The 27,295-nt window shown below is 45.3% G+C and overlaps 1 protein-coding gene across 9 annotated transcripts in view; it reads right to left on the reverse strand.

Moving 5' to 3' along the window:
• ZNF385A (zinc finger protein 385A) overlaps window positions 1-27,295 on the reverse strand; it is an 850,943-nt gene that overhangs the window by 97,603 nt on the left and 726,045 nt on the right. For all 9 annotated transcript variants that reach the window (XM_085654753.1, XM_085654752.1, XM_085654755.1 and 6 more), the window contains one exon: window positions 1,614-1,767. In XM_085654753.1, coding sequence (XP_085510879.1) covers window positions 1,614-1,767 — 154 coding nt within the window. The remainder of the gene's footprint in view (window positions 1-1,613; window positions 1,768-27,295) is intronic.

A 27,295-nucleotide genomic window follows, 5' to 3' on the forward strand; every position in this document is an offset into this window, starting at 1 on the left:
TTAATTACCCACACCCCCACCCTCCCACTACTGCCCCGAAGCAGCCGCTACTGAGAAGTAGTGCTGAATGTTCAATACCAGCAGTGCTGCTAAATGCCACGAGTGCTGCTCTGCAGCCCAAGGGTACAACTGTGTGTACGAGTGCTGCACAAGGCCAATAATGCTGCACGAGGCAGAAGTGCAGCCCAAGCCACCGTGTGCTGGCCATGCCCAGGAAAGCATGAAGGCAACACAAACGCCAAGGCTTTGTAGGCAGGGAGAGCTATCCAACTGCTGTTCATGAAAGTGGCCACTGCACAGCTCTACCAAAGCACTGCTGTACAGTGAAACACAGAATGGGACTTCTATGTCAAGAGGTAATAAAGCATTACCAGATGTTGGGCATCAGAAAAGAAGTTAATTGGATGGCAAGAGGATAGTAAACAAGATCCAGTCACTGAAGATGGTCTGTCTCTGTGGCAGAAGTCTGGCATCTGCCAACCTCTAACCAGGTTGTGTGTGCTGGCAATTTATCTCTTACGCATTTTCTTATTTAATTTACTTTGATTCAGTAAACAAAAAAACAAAAATGATCAAATAAGTCATTGAAAAAAATGTTGAAATCTCTTGCCTGAGTTAAAATCCTATTGTTAGATCTGCTTCGGTCCCACAGGCATCACACATTTTACTTCCACTATTTTTCAGCTGAAGCCAAATTGTGCATTTGATAATAGAGGGCGTAACGTTAATGCTACCAAGCCACCATAATCAAAAATACCTAGATATGTTTTCCAGGGAGCAGAGTCATGGTGCATCCAAAAAACACTCCATTCAATCTTATCCTTACAAAGCTATTTTCTGGCAAATCCCTATCAGGCCTAAAAAGGAAAACAACCTATCTATAGAAAAGCCAATCCCTATACCTCAGGGGCAAGCGGAGGGTGAGATATTAAGGGAATTTCCTTACACAATAACTTAAAGTGAAAAGTATAGGACGATCTCTTGCATGTGATGTAATGGAGCGGTGAGAAGGCCCTCTTGATCAGGCAGCACAATGTGACTAAGCAAGTTTAGATGTGAATTAACATGGTGTTCATGGTATTTTACAGCAAAGGGATACATTAACTGTATTGGCCACCACCAACGGGGATCCACAAATTTCCTGCAATTTTCTCCAGCCAATGCGGCTGTAGCAATGATGGCCAGAGGTGTGCTTTTCAAAGCAGCTGTACCATAAAAAAGATGTTAAAGATGGATCCAACTTATAGGGCAGTGTTAAGAATGGAGTCTTTTGTTACGGAGATTGAATTTCAGCCAATCAGAAGTGATGGAGGTGGAGTGCAGATGACTCATACTAGTGTCGAAGTCGTAGTAACCTTAAAGATGGGCAAGTCAGTTTCCATCGAGTAATACATTTTGTAAGCTTTCAATAGGCTTAGAATTCCATTTTGATTTCCAGGATGTTTCAAAGCCACTGTCATACACATTGACCCAACACTGGCTCTTACACGAGGATGCGTTTATGGAGATATTGATACGTTTGTGCAAATGTTGAACCTGTAGCATCTCCATGCACTTGGAAGTGATGTCATTCTTAACAAGCTTAGGGGGGGGGTCGTCATGGGAGCACTCACCTGTCCTTTCAAAGTCGCCCTCGCTCACACTGGATGTGGGGCTCGCAACAGATGTGCTCTTGTCCAATGAATCCTTCTGCCGGGTTTTGGCGTTCTCGATCCCCTTTACCCGGCGTGCATGGCGGTTGCCTTTATAGTGGGCCTCTGCTTGGCTCTGGAAAAAACAAGACAGCCAATCAGATTGCTGGAGTGGGACTGGCCACCACAGTGAACAAGCAAAAACAAAACAATGTGATAATGTTTGATAATTACTGGCGACCTGTTAGAATGGTGATACCCGTGACAGAACGTAATCACATATCATAGTTGAAAGATAAACCTAATAAAAGATAATAAGCCTCTTCTAAACCTGCAAAAATGGAAGCTTCTTTCTGAATGACCTGTTACCCGTTAAATCACAAGTTGCTGGGAGCAATAAGCAATTTCAATGGTTCTAGAATCCATAACTAGCTCAAAGATGATTGGCAGAACTCATGCCATCATCGAATCTCGTGCTCGGATGTAGCTTTATAGCTAAGATGTATGTATGTCGATTTAATTAATATATTAAATCATTTATATAGCGTGTATCAATAAATAAAGTGCCTCGATGCTTAATTAACAAACTTGATTGCTAACCGACTAAACACTACCCATGGTATCTTCCTCAAATATGATGAAAGACTGAGCTATCTTGCCGGGATTATAGCAAGCGGGTACAAAATGTCATACAAATCTCCGATCCTCAGTAACAAGAGCAACCCATTAGCACATGGGAGCCTGGGGTATGCAATTACATAGAACACAGTGGTATGCTTAGTTCCCATTCGAAGACTAATGGATTTGGCAGTGAAGCCACTGCTTCCATGAAATGCTTACTCATGGAATATGACAAACAAAATTCTAATCCTTGGAAACTGTTGCACACAATATGCATCCAAATTATGATTGTGTCAAAAATAAGTGCTACGTGTCTGCAATGTAAAAGACAAAAACGCAGAGAATGACAAAGTAGGAAACAGTGAGTAAATCACTATTGCGTATTCGCAAACAAACAACCCAGATATTAAAACTGACATAGAAGGCATATGAATGCATGTGTTCGGACTGGATCCCGACTGACAAAAGTGTGTGTTGTATGTTTGGTTGTCAACGGCGTATTTAAACCTTTTCCCTAAATAGGGGTCGCATGAGGACAAGTAAATAAAAGGGAGACCTAAGGGAAATAACAACAGAATTAGAAGTATGAAGGAATGTCATATTCAATTTAAGAAGGGCGAAGATTAAGATTTACCTTGTGAGGGCCTGAGTCACTGTTGGGCATGGTATGGAAGTTACTGGGAGCGGCAAGCAGGCGCAGATGAGCAATTTACAAAGTGTACCACCCGGATGTTTAAAGAATTAGCTATGGTACTCCCTATATGGGAAGAGCAATAGAGTCAGCTAATCTTGGTGAATGCCATATCAATATCAGAGCCCTCTGGTAATTATGCATATCGCCAGTCAGTATGTTACACGTCGGGTGGAATGGATTCTTGATCCTCTGTCCAATCATCATCTAGTGTGTCAATATCGGCCTCTCAGGCCGCTCTGTTTTGGGGTTATTTTATTTATTCAATTTTACTCTATCTTTCTAAATTGATTTGAAATTTTTCTTGTGTTGTGTTTTCACTTTATTACCGTTTGTGTGCTGCATAAATAATTTATGCATTGACCCTAAGTTGAGACTGACTGATTTTGGACCAATCTGCCAGAGGGTTAAGCACAAGTTTATTTAGTGATGTTTGTGGTTCACCTTGACAAGGATTGTGTTTATTAATAAGTGGGACTTCCACACCTTTCAACTAATAACCCAATTTTTTACAAAAACCAAGTATTATATTGACACATTTCAACATTACCACATAAGAGAGATCGATCCACAATGTGGCGAACAAAATCTGCATTCAAGCCATCTTACAATATTGGGATGATCGATAGTGCAAGTGTGGTGGAGTGAGATGGTGACCCCGTGCAAATTTAGATTTCAGAAAGAAATGACAGCTTGGAGCCCCTAATTTCAAACGGCCAGATTTACAACAAATCTAATATGAGTGGGTGTGACTTACTGCTGTATTACTGCCAGAGTACTGCTGAATTAAAGGAGTAAGTTACGAGTACTCCTTGCTAACACATGAAATATAGAAGTATTCCCAAGGTACCACAAGCGTACGCCACAGCAAAATCTTTGTGAAAAAAGTCCCAATGTTACTACCAGGAACCCCAAGTTGTGACATTGCTCATATTTAGTATTCAGACTGGTTTGTTCATTTGATAATAGAAACTTATCAGCCAGGAAACTAGTCTTTTGATCATAGGAACATTTTCATTTTCTAAAGAGACGCCGTGTTGTTTGCCCTTCTGGCAAAACAAACTAATGAACGAGATAAAATGTACCTGCCCTCTTTCAATTAGGTATGAACATTTCTGTCCTTATAGCGATAGTAAGTCCTGCAAGAGGCCATCTTGAGACTAAATCTAATAAGGCCCCATAGCTACAACTGGCTTGCTCAACTTTATGGTTTGGACCAACTCTCCCCACACCTCGGACCAGAACACAAGCACTTATTTGCAGCGGTAGGTGATGCGACCAGTTTACACCGTGAAGATGTGGTTACGGGTCTCCTTTCAATGTTCCATTCTGGAGATCCTCAAAGCAGGATTGATGACTCACCATTGGCTAGCAGAGAAGGAATAATTTTGTGGTTAAGAACCGTGACACCCTTTCCTGGTGACTATTTGAACCCAGGTGTCATTGCTTTTCTCTCCACTGACCCCTCCCCCACTCCCCAGACTATTCTCAGCAGCCTCTAGATGATTATCATATACGACCAAATAAATAGGTCAAAATAGACCCCCCCCCCAATAAAAATGTTAAGCAATGAGCGAGCAAGCAGGCATGTCGCTAATCTTCTATGCTAGTAGCTGAATAAACCTCAGAATTAACAAACAGGTCACTGAACGCTGCGTTTCCAACTCGAGTTGAAAAACCTAAGCTAAAGCCAAACAGAGACGGAGCCGGCTTGGCCGCTGCACGCACCTCCACAGGCTTTCACTCCACATGGGACAGGCCTGGCCGTTGCACGTGCCTCCACAGGATTTCACTCTCCATGGGACAGGCCTGGCCGCTGCACGTGTCTCAACAGGTTTGCATTCTCCGTGGGGAAGGCCTGGCCACTGCACGTGCTTCTGCAAACTTTCACTCTCCATGGGACAGGCCTGGCCGGTGCACGTGCCTCCACAGGTTTGTACTCTCCGCGGGGCAGGCCTGGCCGCTGCATGTGCCTATGCAGGCTTTCTATCTCCATGGGGCTGGCCTTGCCGCTGCACGTGCCTCTGCAGGCTTTCACTCTCCATGGGGCTGGCCTTGCCGCTGCATGTGCCTATGCAGGCTTTCTATCTCCATGGGGCTGGCCTTGCCGCTGCACGTGCCTCTGCAGCCTTTCACTCTCCATGGGGCAGGCTTGGCCGCTCTACGTGCCTATGCAGGCTTTCGCCCTCCATTGGGCAGGCTTGGCCACTGCATGTTCCTCTACAAGCTTTCACTCGCCATGGGGCTGGCAATGCCGCTGCACATACCTCCACAGGCTTTCACTCTCCATTGGGCAGGCTTGGCCATTGCACGTGCCTCTGCAGACTTTCCCTCTCCATGGGCTGGTCTTGCCGCTGCACGTGCCTCTGCAGGCGTTCACTCGCCATTGGGCAGGCCTGGCCGCTGCACGTGCCTCTGCAGGCGTTCACTCTCCATTGGGCTGGCCTTGCCGCTGCACGTGCCTCTGCAGGGTTTCACTCTCTATGGGGCAGGACTTGCTGCTGCACGTGCCTCTGCAGGCGTTCACTCTCCATTGGGCAGGTTTGGCCATTGCACGTGCCTCTGCAGGCTTTCACTCTCCATGGGGCTGGCCTTGCCGCTGCACGTGCCTCTGCAGGCTAGGCTTTCACTCTCCATGGGGCTGGCCTTGCCGCTGCACACGCCTCTACAGGCTTTCGGTGTCTTCTGGGGCTGGCCTGGCCACTGCACGTGCCACTCAACACAGGCTTGCACTCTGAACTGGAAAAGGCTAACGGCTGTAGGACGCTCTGGGTGACTTCAGAGTGCTCGCACCAAGAGTCAAGTGAAGAACTTCCAGCCGGGTGAGTTGCCTGTGGTGGTTCTGGAAAAGCCATCAAGTAGGCAACGGTGAAGACGTGTCTCAAAGGTGGCTGAAGAGTCATCTCTCACTTCTGGATTGGTGGGGAATGCTTTGCTCAAAGTGAGTGCAAAACAGTCTCAGGCAAATCTTGCAGAATAAAAAGATCCTTTTTTTTGTCAAAAATGTTGAGTTGCGCACTTGCACCAATACACTTCAAGTGAAAGAACCAGCTCCATCACCCATTCTATTCCCCTGGGTGGCTGCATCAGTCATTTCGTGTCTAGCTCGGAGGTAGGCCCAGGGTTAGGACTCCCTTTTTTTAATAACAGCAATCTGGCAGAAAGTGGGAAACATGATGGTGTTTGCCCATCACTGGTTCAGGTGATGTGGGCAAAAAGTACGGTAACCCTACAAGAAGATGGCGGGAGCTCCTGGACAAATCTCTACGTTTATTGGTAAGAAAATGGCCCTTTTCTTCGGAGATTGGCTGTACGTCTGAGGAGAGGAGGGGACATGTGAGCCCAGAGCTTCCAGAGTGCTGGAGATGACCTGATAGAAAGGAGGCCCTATTCGTGGGATCCTTTCTTCAGGCCAGCATGCCGCCAGCTCGGCGTCACACTGCCCTCAAGATGAGCAGTACTGAGAACGTGAGGGTAAAATAGGTGAGGGCACATGAAAGTATTTTTGTTTTTTAAACGTAGGCGGTAAGAGTAGCAGAATGCCTGTTCATCTTATGGTACTATTTTCTCGAAATGACCTGTGGTACAATGCTACACCTGGACCACTGCTATCAAAGCACTGGCAAAGCCAATAGATCTCATCTTTGGGACCTACTGGCTTTGCCTATAGTTTTTTGCAATGTTGTGCAGCACGGTTAAAGGAAGGGAAGCACACTAGTGAGTCCATACCTGCCAACTAAAACAAAAAAAGTCAGTGTGAGGGGGTGGGGAGGCAGGCCCTTTAGGATGTGGGGCATCATGCCGGGAAGTACCTAAAAGGCATTTTAGCCCCCATCCGACCCAAGACACCTTCACTGAGGCTGGTGGTGATGTCCTGCTGTGTTTTTAAAATCCTTAATGGGTGTCAGCAGATCAAAGCCTCTGAAAACGAGCTGGACATCCAACACAGTGGGTTTCAGCTTGTTTTCTCTGCCACCATGTGATATTGGCTTCTCACCGGTTAACCGTGCAAAGGGAGCCAATATCGAGTGTCATACGGTGGCACCATGTGAGCTGGCAGGTCTGTGAATCTGCTGGAAAGTTCATGCACTCTTGTGTAGCACCTAAGACAAAAGAAAGATTAGGTCCCTAAAAAGTGAACAGTGGGAAGACACAAGTAAGTTAGCAATGCTCAAGGGGCAGCACAAACACAAGATGGACAAGGCAAGCCATCAAATAACAAGCAAGCAAATGAGAGTGGCTGAAAAGCCAACCACTGGTAAGCAATGGGTGGGATCCATGCCAATTTATGTTCTTGGTAAGCCCACAATATGTCTTGCGGCAGACACCACAAGTGCGGTCTAGTAGGTTCGACCTAAAAACAGGTTACATAGCCGCTAGACACAGACCTGTCACGCACTTCTGCATGGGTGTCATCGGACTGAGCACATAGAAATGTAGTCTCTATGGAGGGGTAGTGAGCACTATATAAATGCTACAGTACAATAAAATACAATACCATGTAGACTGACATCTCCTTATACAAATATAGGAAGGTTGGTCTGTATTCTACAAGGGTGTCTTGGTAGATTCTACACTTCAGTCTTGCAGCTTTGACTGTACATAAGGGGCCCAGATATCAACCACGGCACACCTCCCCCCTCCCAGCCCCCCCCCCACCACCACCAGAGGTGTGTACAATGAAGAAGAAAACGTCCACACATCTTTTCGGGAAACTTGGACGGAAAAGGCAAAGCTTGTTGAATGCTTTTACAAACAACAACAATTTTTACACTGTAAACACTTCTGTTTCTAATAGTTGGAGGCGTGCAGAAAGAGAGGGAATCCACAGGAAGGGAGACTTGCCAGTCTCCCACATTGATGCCCTTGCCAAAATGTACACAAAATGATCAATGGTGAGAATGCGAGCGGGGACAGGATAACATGATACAAATAACCACTGCTACACTGCTTTCAGACCTAGTAATAGAGCTAAGCCTCAGAAGGCGGCTTTGCTGGCATATTTATGCTCAAAATGGCCTTCATGCATAGGTCAGGACATGCATCTCATAGCTGGGTGACATGGTGAAGCCATTTGTTGAAGAACTTAATTTAGAGCTGGCTGTAGAGAAGAAAGCATGTTTCCTATATTAGATGTGAACCAGACTTTAAACCCATATAAAAAAGCTTTGACGTAGGCAGGATTTTTAGGTGTTACAGTCAACAGTTGTACAAGGGAGGTACAACAGGATAGACATCCTAGAACTTTAGGACCATGACAGTAAATGCAACTGACAAACCCTCCTAACACAGAGGGAGTGGGAGGCATGTGTATGGAGATTAGACGACAGAATCAAGAAAGGCACTGAAGGAACTAAGAGAAAATGCCTTTCAAATCTCCTCATAGGGCCAAAGCATCAAAGGAAGACAGAGGCAAATGAGCTGCATTGAGGAACCTACTCAACTAAGTGGTCAGGCTGAAAAAAAGATTTCTTTCACACGATCTGCAGCTTTAGGTATATGTGCACAATGAAAGAAGGGGAGCAAATCCTTTTTAAAGAATTGGGGTGAAAATCAACCTGGACCCTAAGCACCACTGGCGGAATATGAACCACAAAGTATGTTAAAACCTTTTTGACATGGGCATTATTAGGAGAAACTGCACTGCGTTGCAAACAGAGACAATCACCTATGTGGCAAAGAAGAATGGATAGATGTTTACTTTTAGAGACCTCCTTTTATAAAGCTTACGGATGTCCCTGGAAGCAATGGAACCTAAGAGAATGACGGGTGGAGCATCTCACAATAAATCCAGGAAACAAACTGTGGAAGATTGTGTTTGTAAGGTCCAAACTCCCAACAGATAGTAGGTTCTTGCATACAAGTAAATGGGTTCATTTGATGTCCCTTGCCATTAGAATCAGAAATGGGAAGAGGGGCAGCCGACAATATCTCTCTCGCAGTGGACGAGTACTGTAGTGCAACTGCTGCTAAAAATGATCAGAAATAAAGATAATTAGTTTCATTATATAAAAAAGAGAGTATCTTGTTTATAGGCATTTACAATTGTGGTAGTGAAAGGGGTAAACGGTCATGACATGACACTTTGTATGACTGTCTTGTCAAGTGGCCTTGATTCTGAGGCTAGAAAGGAGCAAACCACAAACTTTGTCAAGTTGGGGTGAGGGGTTGTCACCGATGCCTTCCCTTTTAAAGTGGCTGTTAGACAAAGGTGTGTGTTATTCTCTTGCCTATTCAATGAGGTGCTTGAGAGGCAACAGAACTAAAGATACGCCCGGGCTACATACTGAAACTCTCTTACAAGGATTACAGGAAAAAAGGAAACACATGCTTTCATATATTTCCTTGTAGTTTAGCACAAAGCTACAGGTCAACGTCGGAAAAGGCTGCACACAATTAGAGAGGCAACACAGTTAAAACTGCAAAAGAACATTTCACACTGCGGCAAAGCAAAGTTTGAAGTACGCTCATCCCAACAATATATATGCGTCGAAACTGAAAGATTTAAACATTTGTGAAAAGTAAGTGATACCTTTTCTATCCTAATTTCCATGAAAAGGACGGTGGCTACAAACTAAAGTTGGGAACTAAGGCAAAGAGACGCGTGGAAAGGCCCACAATTGGCTTGAAGTACTCGATGCAATTTTGAGCTACAGTGTACACTAAGCCTTTTTGAATGAAAAAGGAAAGGTACATGCCAGAAAAAACTGGGGAGAAAAAATATCATGCAGCCCGTATTTGAAATGCCGTAGCTTAAAATTATGTTTTTATTTATTTCTTTTGCAGTTTCGGTCCAGAAACCAGTTTTGGTCCTTAGGATAACCCACAAATAGGGGGAATTTGAAAAGCGTCGACCTTACTGCACAAGGGAGTTGCCAACAATTAATAACACTTGGGCAATCCTAAAAGGAACATTGGATGCCTTTCTCAAACTCAACAAGATAAGGAGATCTCTTTAAGAAATAGACTTGAATAAGATTACTCCATCCATTTTTTGAACTGATGACTGGTATAATGTAAATGTGTCTCATGTTTTGTATTTTGATATTAAGTTTAGTTTACAATTTGATGTATGATTTTTGTCTTTTTTTGTTTAAGCATGTGTGCTTAAAGTATTGACAAAAGTGTGGTATTGTTGTCCAAAGAATATGGAAAGTGTATATGTTTACGGTTCAAAACAACTTAAGGTTTATAAAAATAACAATAAGGTAAAAAAAAAGTTAAAAACCTGATCAATTCTAAAACTTGTGTGGACAAAATAATTATCAGCAAAGATATTCGTTGTTGTTTGATTCCCTGTTAAAGACAAAGGTGCCTCTTATTCTCTTGCCTATTCAATGTGCTGCTCGAAGGAATCAGTCACTGCCCTGAAATCGGGAATATGACATTTCCTCTCATGATATTGACACAACAGGTTGTGTTCCTGATGGCATGTCCATGAATAAATGGAATCTACTTTTATGTTTAAAGAGATTTTTGTTGGAAGAAAAAATTGAGATTTAATATCAATAAGACTAAAACCACAAAGTCAGCAACATAAGATGTACTAGTGATGAATTCTACCAGATGGATAAGAACTGGAGAGTGTACAAACTCTCAACTATCATGAGATCTCTATTCCAACACCAGCCACTGTGCAGCACAAGCTAAACGAACCAATTAAAGAAAAAAGTTCCTTACCTCTGCTTTCTACTAAATTAGATTAATCCAGGGCGACTGTGTCATTGTTACTTTCCAAAACCCGAAAGTAGTAGTGAACCTGATTGGAGCCTTTTTCCAAGGTCAGCACAATGCCAGCAAAGCCAAGATCTTACCCCTCTGCTACTTCTACAGGGCATTGGTCATTAACCCCTCCAAATAGGGCGTACAGGGCGCTAAGCAAGCCCAGACATATTCCTATAATAGCTGGGTTCAGAATCGTTTTGGACCCCTGGGGAGCCTGACTGATCTGGGCTGCCTCGGGAACGGTATGAAAAAGACTGTGGGCCCGATTACGAGTTTGGCGGTGTGGAACTGAGTCCACCCGCCCCTGCCCTGCCAAACCCGCGGTCAGGCCGCGCTCCAGATTAGGGGTTTCCTTCTGTCTAACGGGCTTTTCTGCCATTCCCACGCCTGAAAAGTCCATGCCATGCAGGAACTAGGGTGCATGCACACAGGGGGCACATGTTGTGCCCCTCTGCATGCACCCCAGGGCACAGAGGCACAAGGCAGCCCTGTAGAGCCCCCTTTGTTTCCTCTCCAGCAGGGTTCTCATGGAGGAGGACCCGCCATGAAAACCATGGCAGAGAGGAAACTCCTAATATGTTTGGCGGGACTGCGACGGTCCCGACAAGCATATTGATGCCTCCTGGCCACCGCAACTCCACAAGGAAAGGGCGGTTCCCTGGCAGCAGGGCAATGGCAGTCTGACCGTCCTAATCGTAAAAGGGCAGTCGAGAGACCGCGCTGTGCCCCCACAAATCTGGCAGCCTGTGGACCGCAAGACTCGTAATCAGGCACTGTGTGTGTTCTGCAGGAGGATGACCTTGGCCCGGAAGGTACCCTTAAGGATATGGCATGGGAGAAGCTCCTGCAAGTCTACAGCACTCCACCCCCACCTCCTGAAGATGTTGGTACTATTCTGGGAGAAGACTCTGTAAGCCCATTATTCATCATGCCCCCCTTTTGAAAATGGCGGTGCTATCCGGTTAGCCCTGTTGACACTACCCACCAGGTAAAAATACTTTTTGGGAATGTCACTGGGTTATCCAAAAAAAAGGATGAGGACAACCGGGCCACTCTCGTTTCGAGCCACAACATGATATTTCTACAAGAGACCTGGGTTATGGTAGTCGTAAGCTTGGATCCAAGAGCTTCTAGCTGAGTATAAAGGTGCTCCGCGTAGTAGGAGTAAGGAGATTAGAAATGGAGTACTTTGGGAGGTTGGTGAAGACTTGTGAATTGCAGGCTATGCTGATTGACCTGAGGGAGGACACAGGGCTTGTCCAATTTTTGCAGGTCTTTCAGCATCCATTAGGTTTGGCCCTGCTGGTGAGCGCACCTCCCACTTTCAGCTGGGCACGGGTATATGCCAGGGTTGGGTATTGGCCTCAATTCTAGTTGTACTGTACATCAATGGTCTGGAGGCTGCACACACTGCCTGGGCTGCAGATGTCCCCCAAGTGGGCAAGAAAAAAGTCCCCACGTTCCTTTACACGGACAACTCCGTCTTATTGTGTAGAATACACAAGAGTTTAAACATTTTATTATAGGTGTTTTTCAGCTTCATGGGGTCTCTGGGTCTTGCCACGAATCGTTCTAAAACTTACACCATGTCCTGTGGCCACAAATCTTTGAAACGAAGAGCGTATTCCTCCAAGAGGATCCTGTCACTTGAGGAGTTTTTGTACCTGGGTGTTGTCTTTGATGCTAGGGGGAAGTGGGGACCTAATAAGCATACAGCCTCCCAAAGGTTTGCTAGGGCCGCCGGTTACATTTACAGCTTTTGCCCCATGTACTGGTATAAAGCCCAGGGCGTCCCTATTGGAGGTTTTGAGGAGCAAATGCCTCCCCATTCTCACCTATGGGGTTGGTATCTGAGGATACTCCAACACCACCACCCTGCAGACTGAAGAGAACAAGGTCTTGCGATGCCTCTTAGGATCTTCTTGGCTTGTGACTCCTGAATTGTCCACCAGGAGCTCAGGGTTGAGTATGTAGGAGAATGCATCAAACTGGCACCTTTGGCGCTATGGTGTGCAGTCTGGGCGAACCCCAATGCTGGCCTTAATAGGAAGGCGATCATCGACTGTCTTGCTTGTGACAGAGGTTCGGCCATGCCCTGGATTCTATATATTAAGCATGAAATGTCTAACCTGGGGAGACTCTTTTTACCCTCTCTGCTATGTCCAAGTCTGACTTAACCTGGTTCAGAAAAGCGTTCCAAACTAGGAAAGGGCAGCTTAAAGAGGAAGGTGAGCTTGCTGAGATCTCTGTAAGGGAGTATGTAAACCTACAAACCACCCCTAATATGGAGCCATATTTGTCATAGGTGGATGCTACTTGGGAGAGAGTCCTTTTTATCAAGATTTAGGTTTGGCCTTGTGAGGTAGTATTTGGGCTTCCCCTTGGGTTAATTGTGATTCCAGCAACGTGCTGCTCTGCCCTTATGATGAGCCCTCACCCCAGAGTCTGCTCCATTTCACTTACTTCTGCAAGTACTGCCTGGCATACTCCAAAAGGTTTCTGGGTTCGCTAAAAATAGTATGTGGCATTAGAAGATCTGCTGATGCCTTGTTGTACCTGAAACAGCTAAACTCCCCCGAAAACTGTAGCAGCATTTATTCATTTTTAAAATGCACTACTGCCAAAAGAAAAAAAAATGTATTTTAACTGACAGATGCCCCAAGGTACCACTGTTTACATGCTAATATAGGGGCATTTGTCTGATGGGTCTGCCCTGGGTGCTCACCATTACAGTATGATTTTCTTACCCTGGCTATTTGGCTACTGACTTTTTATCCATATGTTTTTGTATTGCCTGTTTTTATCGAGTAGTTAACTATTTGCTGTTTTGAATTTTGTGCACAATGATGTCCTGACAAATGTTTTAATGACGTTTTAATGTCTGTATTGTGCTTATACTGCTGTCTTTTGCAGCCGAAATAAAGTAGTATCTGATCTGAGTAATCCAGCTTTGGTATCTATCATAGATTCACAAACTTGAGTTATTTTCAGGTGCCAAGATGGAAATACTCAGAGCAAAATATTTACGTAGAAGTGTACATATACAGTAACATTCAAGGCAGACATGTTTCAACTGTTGTCTATCCACCTCATTATGTCACCTAAACTCTTGCCAATGAGGTGGAGAGACAAAGAGCTCAATTTGTTCAGTGGGTCAATGGCTCATATTTTCAGTTCTCTTCAAGAAGTAAGTAAACAAAAGTAAAGAAACTAGACCGGAGCTCTTTGTTAGGGTCATTGGGTTTATTTTACAGGAAATTCCCCGCTAACTTCGTCTTTTTAACTGCTTTTTCTGTCCGAAGCCTATCGTCTGCAAAGGCACATCCATTTTAGATTTTAGAAAACTCTATATCATCGATGAAATGCTGAGCAGTCAACACTGGAGAACCCATCCTTGAAACAGCATCAGGAAAACTGGTTCCTGGCCCACTAAGCTAGGATGCCTGCTGCAGATGACTGGGTTTTCTGGAGGTCATAACTTACTCATGCAGAACTTACAAATATTCCTAGCTAAATAAAATGAGTACTCTGAAGTTTGTTAAATGTACCCTCCGGTTGTTAATAGTGTCACCAATCCACAGCTTTAGGGCAGCAATCACTACATGACATAACATTTTCTTACCTGCATTTATTCATCAAAAACTTAATGCACAATAGTGTCCACACCCTCACTTAACACCCCACAGTTTCTGCGCACCTTTTCTTGACCATCCCTCACAGACAATAGTGGGTGCCTAAAGTTGGGAAGTTTGTGCACACAGGAACAGGTCATGGCTCTAAATGGTGCTGGTCAAAGTTGGCCACCATTTTCTCCGCGCAGGAAAGGACCGGTGGAAAGACCAATCTCCTGCACAGATCCAGCCTACGCGGCTACTCAAGGCACAGTATGAAGGGGAGGTTTTGACTTGAATTGAGTAACATCTACCCTGGCAGAGAACAGCATTTGTCCAGGAAGGTGTGATCTTATTTTAGGCTATCCAAGGATAATATGAAGAAACAGATTTAGTTTGCTGCCTGTCCCTTTAACCATTTAGCAGCTGCAAAGAGAAGCAGGAAAAGGGACAACAGTATGATGGACTGGAACTGTTAAGACTCAGCTTTTTAGGTTTGACAGGACCAGCAGTTCCATAGCTCCTGGCAAACATACTGTATTCCATACCTAATTTAAGTGGCCTTGGGCCAGATTGCTTTAGCCACTGGCTTATTTGCTCCAAAACATTCAGCTATTGCCTACAGCATGCGTCTCCAATGATTAGCCCAGGAGCTACTGGTAGCTCGCCAACAACCTTGAAGGAGCTCTTCAAGGGGAAGCTCAGCCAAGTACATTATTATGAGAGTTTATGCACAGTAAAGGGAATATCTCTGCTCATCCCCCCACAGCAGTGGCAGCCATCAAAACCAATGGAAGAGTCTCCTGTTGAGACATAAACATGCACATTGTTGACCTATATGGTCTGTAATATGGCCAAATACATCTGTTCCCAATCCAGGGAAGTCACAAAATGTTGGGGCATGTAGGAAGTTCCACTCTATCAGTCCCACTAGGTGTATGAACAATGGGCTAGGAAAGAAAAGTGCCCTCAGTTGCCAGAGAAGTGCAACGTAAATGTAGGCTGGCAGGAGCCAGAGAAAGTGTGCAAGGTGGGTGCATGATTTGACTGGGAACTGAGAAGAGCAGAGGCTAGTCCAGAGCCGAAAACGACTTCTGAGAATCACTATGCAAACATCTTTCTGTATGTGTGCACATTTATGTGTGTGACAGTCTGCGTGCGTGTTTGGCATTGTGTTTCTCCCTGATAAACAATGTTACTCCCTGGAAGCTATGCCTGGTGTAAAGGACCTCAATCAAGAGAGAATGGATCACATGTCTGGTGGTAGCAGGGTCTATAGGTTGTAAAAAACCCTCATTCACTAACTGCGAGGGCGGTATATCTTGATTTTCCACCTTATTGGTTAGGTGAATAGTGTCATTATTGGGTCTTCACCGCCTGAGTTTCCAGTTCTCCAGACGATCTACTATCCTCGACCCAGAGGGAGACCATCTGGTGTTGACAGTCGTAAACAGATGGAAAAAAGAGTGATGATTAAAATGACCTCCTTTCCTGTTAGGGGAGTTTAATAATTCAGGAATGGGTCAATATTAAAAATAAGGTCGGTGCTGAGGTGGATATGTTAGTGATCTACCGCACCTAGTGTTTTAGTCTTGAGAGGTCGACATGTTTCAGCCCTTTATTGCCTCTAAGGGTATATAGGCCTTCTTCAGGACCAGAGAGGGAATGATTATTATTATTGATCGCTCATATCAGGTAAGTTGATTCACTTACCGCTCTTCTTCATTGAGTATATTGGCTCAAAACTTGCTGGGATTACGGGTATACATTGTACCTTTAACTTCTGTAGAGTCTGCTAGCTGCAGCGTAAGCACACTGGAAGCAGCACGGAGTGAGCGCTTGCCGCCCTTTGAAGGAAAAACAGATTTTTTTCTGAAAATATATTCAGATAACTAAGTTGGTTTGCCGAAAATAGAAGTCTTTGATAGAAAAATATGTTTTTTTTCTGAAACTGATTTGCGGATTAAGACAAAATGCCTGCATTTCCAAAACATAGTTAGAGCTCATAGCTGAAGAGGAATGTAAGCTGAGCTTGGGAGACTCACATCTGTGAGTATGAACTTTGTGTTCAAGGGCACATGGTACTTTGGCTGTTATTTCATTAGTCATGTGGAGATATGTGTACCCTCTGCGATGGGCATGCAAGGTGACATCCCTGCCTTTACTATGTAAAGTCTGTCTGTCTGGTGAGAAGCTTTCCACACTTCAAGGCAATGTGCAAGTTAATACCACAGAGTAGTGTGCTACCTGCCTGTGATTCAGCACGGCATTGTGGAATAGAAAGCACTATGTATATGCAATAACAATACAATATTCACTTTTACCCTCTTTCAATGCCATACTAATTGTTCAATTTAGCCTCACTTTGCAGAGAGGAATAGCCATTTGGGCTTTCACGTTTGGGTCATGGCAGGCCTGCCTGCTCTCCAATCAGCCACCTAAACTGCTGCCCATCAGGAAATACCGGAGAGGTAGAATGGGGACTTCAGGCCTGGTTTTAATGTGTCCATTGAAAGCCACATGCATTCTCTCCCATACAATAGGTTTGAAGGAAGCCATCTGCACTACCTCCACCCCATCCTAGTGTATCTGGAAAAGTAGCGGCCTACACAAGCCTGTTGCTGCGCCGAGGAAAGCCCTGTTCATATATAGGCTGCCCTGGACACTGTGCTGGAACAGTGTTGCTTCCATGAACAGAATGAGATCGGTCTTCTGAGACTGGGTCACGTTCAGACCCCCGAGGAGCGCTTCCATGAAAGGCCGGACAGGCTATAGCGAGCACCAGGTGTTTTCCTGGTTGGCTGGAAGGGTGGGGGCCAGTTTTGGACCAGTGGGGGCCGGTTTTGAAGCTCTGCTGCAATATCGGCTCCCTGCACCAAAAGCAGCAGCGGTGCTTGACACTAGTCCCTCCCGCCCCTCCGACTTTGCCAGGGTTGGTTTTCATACTAAGTACAGCCCTCCTTCCATGATCAAGTGGACCTGGCAGCCTCTGCTGCCATGTTATTGGTCTTCCGGCCTCCTGCGACAGGCCTGCCAAAATCCGAGGTTCCCTCTGAGGAAACTGGCCTTGTTAATCCTCCCACTGAGGACAAGTGATCCTTCCTGTTACTAGGCACATGCACCAGGCACATCTGTGCACACAGGAGTGCCAAGGACCACAACGCACGCAGCCTGTAGGGCGGACACATCTGGAAGGCAACGCGTGTAGAGTAGGGCGGCCAAATTCCTAGCGAGTTTTCTTCAAAGTTGGAAGCAAGAGCTACACAATTCTGCCAAAACAAGAAGCGGTCTTTTCCTTATCTAGAGTCGCCCATATTTACACAAATCATGGCCAACTTGCTTCATTTGCCAACCCCATGTCTATTTTAAAAATCTTTGTGTTACTCCATAACAGTGCGCACCTTTTTAATCTGTCAGTCCTGTTTAAAATGGTTGCACGAACAGCAATGGTAACAACATAAATCAGTCTCTTTTGTCAAAGCTCAAATGCCCTTACCTCACTGGATTGTAGTCAGAGAGCGAATCACTTCTTTTTTTCTATTATACTTACTGCATTTCAAAATAAAGGTATTGTTAGGTGACTTTAAAATAAGTGTACGTTTATTCTTATAGCCTCTGTGTTTGGAAATCTGGACATGCAAACTACCCCTGCGGGGTTTATGAAGTATTCATGTTGGTGATGCAGTAGGCCAGTGCACAGGCAGAACTCGGTGGCCAGCGCTGACCATACGCAAAGAGCAACGTTTATCAATGTCGGGGTAGATCCTCCTTGGCCAAAATGGTAACCAAAGGTTGAACCAAGGGGCTGGTAGTCCTGGCGCAGGAAGACCTGAAGGTCACGCAAAGAACACCAGTAATTGCTAGGCCTGGTAGTTGAAAGAGGCAAAATGGCACCGCCGTGGGTTGAGGGATGTCTGCCTCTATGATGAGCCTAGGTTTGTGATCGTGGTTCATGTACTAACATTTAATTTCAGTGGGACCAAGCAGGCTCTGCCATACCAGTACTTTGTGTCAGGCAAGCTCGTATTTTTTTATTTGCTCATTTTATCTGTTTTGCTTGTGAGGGAAGCAGAACTGCTGCTTATCCGTCATGTATCAGGCTGTGGTGTGTGATGGAATACTAATCCATCCACAACCGTGTAATAGATTCTCCAAAGTCTGGTACATATATTTTCAAAATATCTAATAAGTGCCCACAAACTGGCCCAAGTGAGGTGAAAACACTGCTTCGAAAGGTAAAGAGGGATGCTAATGAGTGATTTAGATCATGAGACCACCCAAATTAATATAGTTCCTAATTATTTGCCATAACTCCTTTCATTCCTGATGCTACTATTCCATTTGTTTCAGCCTGATGAAGTCCTGTTGTACTGAAGGGACGAAACACGTGTTTGGCATGAAGCTGTTATGTTTGAGTATGGATAATGCCTGAATAAAAGACACTGGAAATCTACATACAATACGAACTTGTGGCTTGATTTTGGAGTGCTTTAAGCATAATGTGAGCTTTGTCATACTATTTGAGAGGACCACTGGCCAGGCTGCCTGCAGGGATCTGAGGGGACGCTTTTCCTCCTTCTCCAATGCTGTCATGGTTAATGGCTCTTAAGTCTGATTTCTTGTTGTTCAAGGGGTGCCTGGGCCAGTTCCCTCTAATGAGGACAGAATGAATTTCCCTGCATGGACCGCATAGTGCCCAGGCAGTTCCTTTTTAAGAGGTCCTCCCTGGGCGTCACGCAGGTGACAAATGTCAAAACACATCTCCAAATGGATGAGCTGATTACAAGAGCAGTGAGGCATCATCTCAGTCAAGCGGTCAACAAGGATTAACTGGTATCTCAGTGCTTGTGTGTGTTTTTTGTACTTTTGGTCATGTTTATCGGTAGTGACATAGATCGGTGTCATGTGTGAGAATCTGGTACGCGACTATAATCGCATTGTTAGTAACAATATTAACCATTTAAGCGGCACACAATTACTGGCTTGCCACATAATAGTCAAGGTTATAATTAAGATTTTAGGTTAAATAACGTAGTGTGGTTGCACATATGTAGTGCTTCTTACCCCTAACGAGGCACTAAACCAATCAAAATAGTATTTTATATCTGAGCTTTTACTATTTTAGATCATGCGATTCACCCAGAAATACCTTTTATACCAATGCTTTAAGTCTAGTTAGACTTAACACAATGCAACATTTGGTGCCGAATTTATCAACTCTTTCTGCTAGGTTCGCACAAAGCGTTATTTTTAGATTTGCTTTTCAGCACAAAACATGCTGTGCACTGAGAAGTAGCTACAAAGTCACACAAAGTAGTGCTTTATGCGACTTTACAATACTGTGCTTCAAGGGGGTGTATCATGGTTGGTACACGGGCGTGGCCATGCACCAGGAATGGGGTTTGATGAAATCCCTGCTAACACTGGTTGAAAGGGATTTACAGCACATATTTGCATCTCCTAGAGGCAGGTGTAAGGTTAGAGAAAGGTTTTCTTTTCCCAAAAATGTATACATTTGCATTGGCACTATACTGTACAGTACACATACAATGTTATAAAAGTGTGGAACTATGTCAAATTTTACTATTTTGTACTAGAAGGATTCGCTTCTAGTACAAAACCTATCCCAGACATGTACACGCCGCTGCATTCTGGTGGAAAACGTGTGTGTTGGTGCAAGGCACTTATGGACTGCCAGTGCAGGGAGATAGTAAAACAGTGCAATATCTTTGTAGATGTTCTGAGTGTCACACAACTGTAGTTGCTGCGCTGCATTGCATGAATTCTTGGTAAATTTGAACCCCACCTACCCTGTTTTTTGTGTTCTCTTTGGTGGCAACGTGGCACTATGTGGAGTTTGTAAAGTGTGGTTCATGTGAAAGAAAGAAATGATGCCTGTACAGCTTTAACACTGAATTTATACTTGTCACATTTGTGGAGCAGAGTTTATAATAGTAAAGTATATGCACTTTCAGACCTTAGACTGGCTGTAACCGAATGCACCCCTTCTGACTCTGCCCTGCCTGACCTAATTGTCCCCTGGGCTTTCTCCACTAATCTCTGATTCTACAATCTCCCTATTTAAGGGTTCCTGGATAGGAACCCTCAAATAGACGTCCCAATATTCCGCAGACAGTCCCGGTTTTCAAAGGACTGCCCGGCTTCCTGCCCGGCTTCCTGCCACTTTTCTTCATTTTCAAAGTCACGGTTTTTGGGACAATGGTCAAGTGTGCAAAGCAGAATTGAAAACTATGCTCTTATTTCTAAAGGCGCCTTCCAAGTGGCAAGTGATTTCAGTTATCTGTTTCTTTCAGGCAGCACAGAGGAGGTCGGCTGGCTGCGGGCAGAGGAGTAGGGTTCAAGGTGGAGATCCTGCCACAGCTAAGGTTATATAAAGTAGCTTTGTAGATGTATGTATATTTTATATATATATGTATATATTTTAAATATATATATATATCCAAACAGTATCGTATTCAAAGTTTTCACTAACACAATATACCGGGCCACAAACAGTCCTTCAGCCGGACTGGGAACAGAAACCGGCCCTGGCAAACTGCTCAGCCGACCCCCCACTGGGGTGAGGGGGAGTGGAGCCAAGCAGTTTGTGAGGGCCGGTTTCGGCCGATTTTGTTACAGGTGGCCGATATTGCCGACCCCCGGTAACAAAAACGGCCCCCAGAGGGCCAAAACCAGCCCCCACCCTAGCAGCCTACCAGAGAAACGCCCAGTGCCCGCTATGGCTAGTCCGGCCCTGCACACAGTTTTTGAGCTTATTGCAACTGCACCCGAGTACTTCACAGGTCTTTAAAAGACCATTTACGTGTTAAGGAGGCTTTGTTGTTTTTTCACCCCTCCATCTCTACTCTGCCTATTGCTGGAAGAATTACCCCAGCCCCCCGAAATTTTTGGTAGCCCCCTAGCCCCCCCTTCCCCCCAAAAAATGGCTCTAGTTGCGCCTCTGGTCTGGTCTGTGTAGTATTAGGGTGTACTTTCTGTGAAGGGCCCTGGCTGTTCTTTTTGCTGTGCGCCTGTTCTGTGTGCGACGGAAACGTGTCTATTGTGTATCAGGCAGGTGTGTGAGTTGTTGCTGCACTTTCAGCGTCCGTTCTGGCTGCTGCTGTTTCCATACAATCCTTACATGGAGTTTGTGCGCATGGCAGCCTCGCGAGACTAGAGACGTAAATGACCTCTGTCTGGCGAAAGTACCACGTGCGACGTCTACTGCGTCTAGAGGCTTGCACGTCCCCCGACTTGTTACAACAGACTCTCGAAGGAATGTACTCGAAAAGCAGAAAAGCCGCTCTGTTTATCAAGATAACACCGCACTGATCAGGAGGCCGCAGGGAACATGAACGCAGAAAGCGCTTGACACAAAAGTAAACAGAGGCACAGAGGCCGATGAGTCAGAAACATCGCCAGCAGATATGGAGGCTCGAAAAACATCCGAGTCACACAAAACCCACCGCAGGCTGCCCCGAGGCACAAACAACCCACCCAAGTGTGAACCTAAGCCTCTAGAATTCATCTCAGATACTAAACCCAGCCATCAATCATCCATCCCAGAGGTTATTCTCAGTCACTAACATATATTCAGAAAATGACATCTCACAGAGAACAGTTCTCAGGCTCCAATAATAATCCATATCAGAGCAGAAGCGCAGGCTCTAATAATGCACCTCACAAAAATCCAACCCAGAACCTAACATTTCTTCTCAGGAAGACTCCAATAATTCATACATATCAGAGAGAAAAACACAACGGGGCTGAAGCCTCCTCTCCGTCAAAGACGGGCCTCGGGTTCCTGCATTTTTGAGCGCCTCACCCTGGGCGATATGAAAGTGTGGAGAGCGAGGGAGAGGCCAGGAGAGGCACAGAAGACAGAGACAAGAAAGAGAGGAGAAGCAAGAGAGGCCAGGTGATTGACCAAGGGCCTAGGCTATCCATTACCGAGAGAGCCAACTCCAGGCTCTAGTAATCTCTCACAGAGATGGACTAACCCGAGACTAGACTAAATCCCTTTGATAGAGAGAGAGACAGATTTAGCGCGCAAGAGAGAGAGAGAGGCGCAACTAATCTATCTAAAGGAGACCAAACACTAATAATCTTCATAAGAGATATATGTTAACATCAGGCCCCACTAATCCACACCAGAGACAAAGTACCTGTAGCCTCTAATAGTCCACCTGGGACAGAAACAATAACCAGGCACTGACAATCATCGTCCGCACCAGAGACTAACCTCAGGCCGTGCCACTTCATTTCAGAGAGACCCCTACATGGAGCTTTCCCGCCTCGAGACATTTACAATTCATTTCAGAGACAGTCTAACAAGAGGTATTTACACGTCTCCCGAGACGCTCACTAACTACAGGTGCCGACAGGCACTAACACTTAACTCACACCAACCTTAGCCACTAACAACTTCTCCCAGACATTAATAATTGTCCCTTACAATTCACCACAGACACAGACCTATCCCAGGCAAATACTTTCCAATTCATGCAAAAAAAAGCCTTAGGCATCATCCATTTTAAGTAGATTATCCCAAGGCATAGAAAATTAACCAAAAGAAAAATCGAATCACAGACCCAAATTACCCATTTTAGACTGAGGCTAACCACCCTGGTGACTAATAAATCACCAGGGAGGTACTAACAGTCAGCCATTGGAGTTACATGGAAACCGCACACATTGAGCCTCCTCTTTTGAAACAGCAGCATAACTTTGGAACTCTGACCAGGCCAAGACAAGAAGCATCCAAGGCCACGTGGAATTCAGGAAGGCAACGAAGACTGGGCTTCCCAAACTCACGATGACAAGTCACCACGTCACTAGGCAGAACCACTTTCAATCACTAGTCGCCATTGGTGATGGACGCACACTCATACCCGTTAGAAGCTGAAACAGGCACCCACAAATGATAGGTATAATACCGCAGGCAACTGCATATCAATGCCCTTTGCTCCACTGACAAAAGTGCAGGTACATGTTCACAACCAAAGCCAACTGGGGACAACCAAAACCCTTTTACACAGGTCACACTAGAATCACACACCTCGTCATCCATAGCATTATAAATTCGTGAGTCCTTTTTTTCACTCCTTTTGCTTCATCACACACCGGGGCACAGGAACAAAAACATAACAGCACAACTCTATCACACACAACCTCAAAACACTTTCTACATAGGCATATACGTACGTGCAACCCCTCTGGAAAAGCACGTCAGGTCGCTGTCAGCTGTATGAAGCTCGATATATTTGTGGAATAGAGTGCAATAGACTACAAGTCACCATTGCCGGATCTAGGCACGCTGGCCACTAGTTTTACTATTTGACAGGTAACGAGAGACCCTGATGTTTGCACTGAAATGGGCAAAAACAGTACCTTACAAGCAGGTAAAACAGATATGACCCCACAGTGACCTCTACTTCAGGCAAACAGGCCAGAGGAAAGGTATGCAATGCACACAGGTCAGAAGAGCACTTTTCAAAGTAAACACCACCCATGGTGGCCTGCCCCACAGGATGAAGACACAAATGACTGGACTGGCTTGGAGCTTAATAGTCAAGCAGGAGAAAGGACTGAGAAGGCCAACGTTCAGACAATCTTCGAGATGAAATGTACAGGAGGACGGTCCCAGCAGTAGAACGTCAGAAAACACACAAGTTCATAAAGGTGTTGTCAAAGCTGGAACAGCATGAACAAAAACTGACCAATCAGGTGGGAAATTGGCAAGTTGCAAAACATTTAGCAGCTACCCAGAAGTAGAATTGGTAAAGCCAATAGGTTTCATGTTGTATAACGTGCATGCGCACCCGGTGCAAATGCCAAACTAATTTTCCTGCAGTGCAGACAAGCATGCAAAAAGGGGATGCTAATAAAAATATAGCAACCCTTTTTCTCTGCAGCACCCGTTTTCAGATGGATTTGGCAGTGTTCGCTCTCCAGAGCCACTGTGTTGCCGATGATAGTAGCGCCGATGAATGTGGAAGGACACATTTAAACAGCCACTAGAAAAAACGATGAAACTGAAATTCTGTGGGCTGATTCAAGATGTGTTTTACAATTTGTCAAGTCAATTTCTGAGGCACAGGTAGTCCATGGCTAAAGGATTCTGGACTAATGCTCCATAAAGTAGTTACAAAATATGTTCGTCATAAATGGTGCAAGCTACAAATGTGTCTAACAAAAAACAAAATGCAACATGAGGGGGAGGGAACCGGGGAGGTTCAGTTATTTTGTTATGGGGGATAAAATGTATACACGGAGAAGTTTCCGATAAATAGACCGCATTGATACGCTGCACTGCATCTAAAAGCTTTAATAAAAACCATTTGAAAACAAAAGACGATGATCCAACAGAGAGAAGGGCTGCATTTAAATCTCCACTTTAAACGAGTTCTCATCACTCGGAAGTTTATTAAAGTTGTATTAGAAACTCTGACCCTGAACCACAGCAGACGAAAGGGGGTTTTCTGGTCTCCTTTACAATTCCTCCCTCAGACGACTTAATCAGGCCTTGGTTGGGCTGCCCTGCTGGCCTACTTCAGAGCGGCTTTGGACAGAGATTATATGTGGACTCCTGCCTGTTAATCCGCAAGCAGATGCCCGTACCAGCGATCTGCTGTCATACCTCGCTGCGGGTATACACCCAGAGCCCATGTTAAACACCCCCTCGTGTATTTATTTCTTCTGAGATGCTTTACATGGACTCAGGCGCCTGATAATCTGTCAACAGATGCTTCTTACCTTCTATACCTTCTAGGGGTTGGTTCTATATGAGCAAGTTAAATATACACTGATGTATGTTCACTGAGAAGCTTAAAACACAGATTACAGGGGAACCACCACCTGATTATCCATCAACAGAGGATGCTTACCGTTATCCGCAGTTCTACCTGCTGGGGGTTTACGCCGTGAGCTCAGGTTAAACATCCCTGCTGGATGTCTTCAGATGATCAGAGGGAGGTAAACCGATGAAAGAAGGGCTCACTGGGCTAATGCGCTTTGAGGATAATGGCTGTCTCTGGCCTCGCCCTCTGCCCTGGACACTTGCAGTGTGCCAGCAGGGTGGCACAAACATGGGAATGCTGCAGGGCACCATAGAAGCAGCATCATTTTTATCACAGAGGCCGAGCTGCTTTCAGGGAGGCACAAATCAGAGCCATCAGAACATGGCGTGGATCTGCAGAGAGGTGCACTGCACACTGCTGTGATCTTCGTACTAAAGCAGCAGAGACAGCTAAAGAACGAAGATGGATCCAACCCAGATCTCTTGACGGGGGGGGGGGGGGGTGTCTGAATAGTTTCAGTGCTCCGTCCATCATCTCCTTGTGTTTGCTTAGCTTGCTTTAAGTTGTCAGGGTATGCCCAGACGTGGGTCCCTTGCTCCCTTGGCTAGCCTGGCTGATGAGGGGTGTACCCCGAAACTGGGCACAGGATGCTAGTTTCCAGTCCAGGGAAGACCTGGCTTGGCAGTTCGGGCTGGACTGTTCCCATGAGGCACAGGGTCAAGACTGATTTGCATATGGCTTGGTCTAAACTGGGGTGACAAAGTGAGCTAACGAACGATGATGGATTCAACCCAGATATGTGACTGGGGTTGAGTGTTTGAAAAGTTTCAGCGCTCCGTCCATCATCTACTTGTGTTTGTTTTAAGTACTGACCGAAGTCTAATGGTAGCTTGGGTAATTCTGGATGAGAGGCAGCAGGGGCTGCTACAGGCCTGGAGAGGTGCACTGTCAGAGCAGGCTGGTCCCAGAACAAAGCAGAAGATTGTGCTTTAGATCCGGTTAGAGGTGCCCTGGCAGAGTGGTGCGGTACCTGGGGTCTGAAAAAAGCTGCGTAGAAACAGGAGGAGGGGATCGGGTAATGAGGAGAGGTGCACTGACAGAGCTAGGAGGTAATGGCAGTGAGGCAGGAGGGAGAGCTGCATGTCGGGTCTGCCCAGCCCGCCCACTACACGGTAGACTGGAGGGACAACATCTGTTAGATGCAGGACATCCAACAGCCATTGGACTCGGAGTATGTTGGCAAGAAGCGGTCCTCAGAGAAGCCCTACGCCTGATCTGACATCTTAGCAAGCCTTGTTAAACGCAAGAGAGTGGCTTGTGCGCTGCATCACTTATGTGATTCACAAGACATTGACTTGTACTACTTTAACCAGCTATTTCAGGCAGGCCTCGGTTTACCCATACTGAAACTGCGGCATCCTTAGAGTAAACTCACACTAGTCGTGAGCCCAACAGCTTGATCTTGTAGCGCGTTTGCATAGTTTAGTCTCACATTGTTGTAGGTGATCCTAATGACTGTGTGGGCACAATAAAGCTCACTGTGATGTTTGCATGCATACCACCACAGGAAGGACATTATACCTTAGAGCACGCTCCTGTCAGCACTATGCCTTGCACTACAATCACAGCCTCTTAACTTCTCTGTCTCCCGGCAAGGTTGTGCCTGTTGTGACATTGATCTATTACCTCATGCTGTGGCGCAGCTTTGAATCAGTTTAAAAGGAACGTTTTAGTATTTGGATAGAAAGTTTTTTTTTCCCTATCCACGCTGCTGAATGATGGGCACATACTTGCAAAGGATGCTATACGGATACCAATACACTTACCCTATTCGTTCCGAGGCAATAGGTGTGCCCTGGAGAATAGGCGCAAACACACATCATAAATCATATTTTTGCACATTATTTTGGAAGGCAAAACTTCTTATTCAGTTTACTTTTCCATGTACTATGGTGTGTTACTTACAAGCCCAGAGAATGGGAGGAGAAAGTCTGATGTAACCAGTGAATTGTCAGGTATCTTAGTTTCTCTTCAGAGACCATCTACAGTCAGGGACCACTTTAAAAATCGCAGTCGAGCTCTGTGAAACAGAGATGTCCAATGTAGGTCTGTGATGTTCAATGTAGGTCTGTTCTTTTTGCATTTGTCGCTCTAAGTGGGAAGGGTATGCCCAGACGTGGGTCCCGTGCTCGCTACGACACCAGATTCAGGCTTGAC

Source organism: Triturus cristatus, chromosome 4_1 (genome assembly GCF_964204655.1).
Source record: "Triturus cristatus chromosome 4_1, aTriCri1.1, whole genome shotgun sequence".
NCBI classification, from domain to species: domain Eukaryota; kingdom Metazoa; phylum Chordata; class Amphibia; order Caudata; family Salamandridae; genus Triturus; species Triturus cristatus.